At 40.3% G+C, this 5,819-nt stretch overlaps 1 protein-coding gene across 1 annotated transcript in view; it reads right to left on the bottom strand.

Annotated features, from left to right (window-relative positions):
• DR1 (down-regulator of transcription 1) overlaps window positions 1-5,813 on the bottom strand; it is an 11,246-nt gene extending 5,433 nt beyond the window's left edge. Inside the window, exons 1-2 of the mRNA XM_005422130.3 lie at window positions 5,522-5,813; window positions 1-95 (exon numbers count right to left, since the gene is read on the bottom strand). Coding sequence (XP_005422187.1) covers window positions 1-95; window positions 5,522-5,741 — 315 coding nt within the window. The 5' untranslated portion in view covers window positions 5,742-5,813. The remainder of the gene's footprint in view (window positions 96-5,521) is intronic.
• Window positions 5,814-5,819: the final 6 nt, after the last annotated feature.

Below are 5,819 nucleotides of genomic sequence, written 5' to 3'. Positions count from 1 at the left end.
AATGGCCTTTCTTCTCTTTAGTGCTACTGTTTTGCATTCTTGTAAGACTTCTTTGACTTCACTGATATAGGAGCCAAACCCCAAACTTTCTAGCGCTAGAAAGAAACAAAAAAAGGAGAAAATACATTGTTTACCTTTTATAAAGTTTCTGATAATAGATAGTGATTTGTTTAGTTAAAACAAAACAAAAAAAAAGGCAAAACATTTGGTAACTTTCATCTGGCGACAAAAATCTCTATTCTGAAAAAGATCTGACAGCTATTTTACCTCTCTCTTCTGCTATGTCCTGTAGGAATACATGTTTTTAGGCTAAAAAAATTAAGGTTCCTCAAGTACAACCCAATCTTCTGCACTTGCAAGGGATTCAGGGCTTTCAGATCCACTGTGCTAGAGATAGGCATTAGTCTCCAAAAGACCTCTTTTTCCCATCTTTTCTATATCAGAATCAACAGCATTTATACAGTTAAGAAGTCCTTCCTAACTGAATTTCTATCTGAATTTTCTGTCAGAGATTCTACCTTTCCAAGTCTTTGCAAGTCTTCAGTAGAAGGTAAATTAGCGACCTATAACAGAGCAGAAGTGATGCATGTAAAATGATCACAGATCCTTCAAAAAGGCAGAAATAAATAATATTATGTTAGGTTGCTGAATTTTAACTTTTGTCTTTTAGTATCTAAATTCCTCTATATAAAATGCATAGTTCACACATATAAGGCTATATAAAGTTATGTATAAGCTCTTTATTGTTTTATTTCTCAACAGAACCCCCTCTATTTATCTCCACATTAAAATGTATTCAGAAGCTAAAATCTTACACATTTATCTGCCCAAAGAAATCAGTAAAGCAGCTATATCCTGCAACAACAGTTTTTTTAAAGAATGCAAAGGTAATAGAAAGGATTATAAAAACCCAGGTAATACATGTGACAAAAGGCAGTTTCCTCATGCACCATTTACTATGACATGCCTCCACACACACACAAAGTGAACCTATTACAGAATATACTGGAAATATTACATAAACACCAATTCTACTAGAAACAAGTATCAGTTTAATAAAAAACATGGTTAATTTCCAGCATTTACACAATTCAGAGTTTACAATACGAGAGTTGCTTTAACCTTTATCTTAATTTCAAACTTTTGTGACAAGCTATTTAAGAAATAGGGCTAAACTGCACAACAGCAACGAACAACTTGTTACAAACAAGATCTTTCTTACAGTAACTCAGACAGTATTCTAACACCAGTTTTGTAAGCAACATCTTCCTAGCCATAACTACAGCAGCACGTCATGGTACCATAATCTAAACAATAACCCAAAGGCAACTCTAAGTTTTCAGCTTCCAACTTGGACTAAGGGAGACAACTCACACACTGTGTTCTTCAACAGGGCTGTGGGTGCTGCCTTCTAGTCATACAGCACTGCCTTCCCTTTAACAGAGAACACCTGGCAAAGAAATTCACATCATACTTATTTCTTAAAAAAAAAAAAAAAAACCAAGTTAAAAGACAAACTGATTTAACTGATTTAGAGATAATCAAATTACTTCAGAGACAGTATGCCAGTTCAGCCTCAGCCCACACACAGACACTGGAAACACTTCTTCCAATTAGCCCATAGTTTCTAGGAGAATTACCAAAAAACTTCAGAAACTTGTTTCATCCAGCCTCAGCAGAGAGGAGGCAAATCCATGTCTCATAGTCCAGAATCGGTTATCTTAATACTCTACAGATATTTAAGAACTCATTCAATTTTAAAATGTAAACAGTATATACAGTAAACTTCTTTAAGTCATACTTTTTTAACCAAACTGAAGAAATCTACAAGTCTAACATCACTAAGACAAACCATCATGGCAAAACCAGAGGTGTTTGTCAAAAGACCAGGCTTGGCAATCTGCTGCATCAGAGTATGAGCAACTGCTGAGTCTGAAGTTAACAGCAAGATGTGTTTTTACAGAAATTTTACATGGTCTTTAAAAGAAAATAAATTAATGGCAAGATCTTACAACTGTGAATTGAATATAGCACAGACACAAAAATAAAATTCAAACCCCCATGTGATACAATCAAGACAGATTTTTACAACTATTCAATATAACAAAGCTATGAAGAACCATAAATGATTATGATTTATGCATCATAAATCTACTGCATCAAAATCCTAATGCCTGTGAAACAACTTACAAAGTTTACCATCTTCCGGAAGCACATCAAGGCTTACAGAACATATATGAATCATATGAATGGAAGGAATATGAATCCCTTTATACCAGCATGGTGCTAAAATGTGGGACAAGTGATTACTACTCTATCAGAGCTGCTATTTCATCAAAACTCAAAGCCTTTCTATTTTTTTAGTCTTAAACATACCATCCTACCCAGACTGCTGAAAATTCAGTATCTTCCTGAGACTAGAATTATCCCACCAAATGTAAACAGCTGAATTCCAAAACATAGCATTTGGGGGGGATAACACAACTCATATTTACGAGCACCAGATCACAATTATCCTTTCCCCACTTTCCTCCTACTCTTAATGACTGCATGAAGGTGCAGGTCTCTGAGTAATCAGTGACACATAGTTAGTACTACTTTTATTTTATAAAATCAAGTCATTAATATCTGAGACTTTTAAATTTTTTGCTCCTTTCAAAGAGAAAAAGAACTTTCAAAATAAAATCCCAAATATGAACAGTTGTGGGGGACTCTTAAAATTAAGTGCTAATATACACACTGTCAGTATCCTAACAGCCCATGAAAAGAAGAGACAAGATTTGACATCAATCCACAGCGTACCCTACTGCACAACAATTCCATGTAGACCAAGTAATCAAAGTAACTGACTTCATAAAAAAGGTGATTTTACAAGTCATCATTTTCATAATTCAACAAAAATTGCATCTCTCATAAAAAGTCTGCTTTGTCACAAGTCATATAACACTCAAATGATTCCATTTTCTGTTCCAGGATGGAAGAACATTCATTTGCTTACTAGAGCTGCAGATTCACAGCTGGGTTCCTGATGGTAGAATTCAACAATAAACGTGGAGATCTCCACTTACAACTATTACACAGTCTTGATGCTTTGGGGTACTCTCCAAGAAAGCAGTCTTGCATTTTGTTACCACCAGTGAGTGTTGGTATAGTCTGAGAACATCTATCAAATCAGGTCTCTAATGGGATGCAAGAAGCCTCTGCCCTCCCTTCCCTGTGCTGTTGACAGCACTGTGCCAGTGCCACCACACAATAACAAGCAAGGACCTCATCTATCTGAGGTATAACCCAAGGGTGGAGAGAGCTCTTGCTCAGCACAGGGCCACACAAGCACTTGAACAGTGCAGCAAAGGAAGGGGTGTCTCAAGCACCACTGTGCCAAACACCTCAGCACAGAGACCAAGGGCAGTTTCCCCTCACCTCCACACAGTCCAAGGGCAGAGTGTCACCAACTGCAGAGTGCCTCTTCCTCTCCTTCTGGCCCAGCAAAACACCCTTTCTGCTTCTTGCTCCCAATCTAGGAACTTCTTGTTTACAGTCCCAGTCAGCCAACAAACTCACCTGCTCTGCCCTAAATTCTCAAAAGCCACAGGGTCAGCTGTATCTGCAATTGCCAGATCCAGCTCTCAGAGAGTACCAAAAGACTCCTCTGGGCAGCACCTTGTGCTTAGGCTGGACCAGGTGTGATGTGATGGCCATTAGCCTCATTAACTTCTAAGCATTCAGAAGGAAAAAGATACACGGGTGACCACAACAAAGAAATTTCAATTGCCTCATTTGTTACATCATTGTCGTGAGGCTGCTGCATTAAGAGGCATTCAAAATAGCAAGTATCTAGAATGTATGAAGATGGATGAAAATGCTGAAATACTCTACCTATACACACAATCACCGTTGCCAAAACTGACAGCCAAAGCCCTCAAACCTCACAGAGGGATCATCTGCCAGCGGACCAGCATCTGAAAGCAGCTAATAGCAATTACAGCTTCCTTACACATAAACACAGCAGAAAATCCATTCCATCTCTAGAACATTACAAAAATTGATACATTGCAATATTTTACTACAAAGTATAGATTTTATTTGAAAATAACTTTTTCTAACCCTAAGATGTGATAACACAAGGACACAGAACCCTGCAAAATACTTGGCATGGGACCATCTGCTGATGTTATGCACACCCACTTTAGTTTCAATTTGTTTTCCAAAAAACCCAGACTAAGCCTAGGACAGCAATAGGTGAATTTTTTTCTACGGACCACCACTACTGGGTACAAAATACCTTCATACACAAACCCTTTACTGCCCTCAATCTTACAGATCACCTCGATTCCCGTGTTAAGAACTAACTTCAAGCATTTTTTGTAGCGACTTGAAAAAACTATCCATGTATTAAAGAGCATCACACCTAAAGTATGCTTCCATGTGCAAGCACAGGTTGTACTTTACATCCTAGGCTTCTGTGACGGAGCTACTAAACTTGTAAGCTTATATGTATTTCATTTAACATTAAAGCTCATACATGCTACGTATTTGCTTTTGCAGTTCGTGACCCAGTCAAGTACTTGAACCTCTTCTGGTGAGCAAGTTAGTAAAATTCAAGGGAACCATTTTTTCTTTCGCTTAAACAGCAAACATGCTTTAAAAAAATCATACAACCACAACATTTTTCATATTAACTTGATACCATCACAACCCTGAGAATAGCTGTACTACAAATGCTGCTGTTAATATCTCTACTAGGCAGCCGAGTAAAGTACTCTTCCACTACTGCTGCTATTAATTTGCTTGCAGCAAACACCGGTACCAACAACCCCGGCTTAAGAAGCAAAGCAAATGAGTTCTGACTAAAAACTATGCCTAACGCAGACTTCAGGATGAGGCAAGAAAAGTCCTTATTTGCGACAGAATTTAAAGAAAAACAAACGAGACAGAGAACTCGCCTTTTATTCAGGCAAGCAGAAGTGCAAGTCAACAGCAGAGAAAGATACAAAGGCATAGGTCACGTTTAAATGCTTTCTGCCACAGATACGAAGATCCAACATTAAACAATGAGACTGTAAGGACAGCCCTAAAGAAATATACTCTTTAGAGATTACAGACAACACTACCAGGGAATAAAGCCTGGGCCCCACATAACCAATCTCCGACTATAAAGACATTTACTACATTCAGATTCTTAAAACACGCTGCATATGCATTCGAAAAAGCAGACCTCGTTTCCCAGGTACGAGGAAGAGATTTGGTGACTTCACTCACAGCATCACAGGCTTCTCTGGAGCACAAAATCGGAGCTGGTCCTGAGCAGAGCCAGCAGCCTCTCTAACCACACAAAGACAACCTCTCCTACAGGGCGCCTGGCAAGCCGGACAGCACACGCTTCTCCTCCACACCCTCACCAGCCCCTGCCTTTGTGTCCTACGTAGCTACAGGCAAGCGGAGAGCAAAGGAGAGCAGAAAGCGGTGCGGGACAGGAGCGGCTCACAGGTGCCCGACCGGCACAGCGGCCGCGGAAGCTCACCTTGTATGACGTGTTCCGGGGAGATAGTTTTCTTCTCCGATTTGTTGCAGATCTCGTTGGCCTCGGAGGAGATGAGGTGGATGAACTCAGTGCAGCAGTTGACCACCAGCTCCCGGGCGTCGTTCGCCACGCGGACGTTGGGAAGCGTCTCTTTGATCATCTTGTTGATGGCAGCCCTGGGGATGGTGAGGTCGTCGTCGTTGCCGGACGACGAGGCCATCCTGGCTGCGCTCGGCTCACGGGCTGCGCTCAGCGCCCGCGCGGGGCTCCAGGGCGCGGGGACCCGGCGGGGGCGGGC

The sequence above is a fragment of the Geospiza fortis genome, unplaced genomic scaffold, assembly GCF_000277835.1.
Source record: "Geospiza fortis unplaced genomic scaffold, GeoFor_1.0 scaffold403, whole genome shotgun sequence".
Classification (NCBI taxonomy): domain Eukaryota; kingdom Metazoa; phylum Chordata; class Aves; order Passeriformes; family Thraupidae; genus Geospiza; species Geospiza fortis.
The sequence above is the reverse complement of the archived record's forward strand: the minus strand, read 5'-3'. Positions and strand labels throughout refer to the sequence as shown.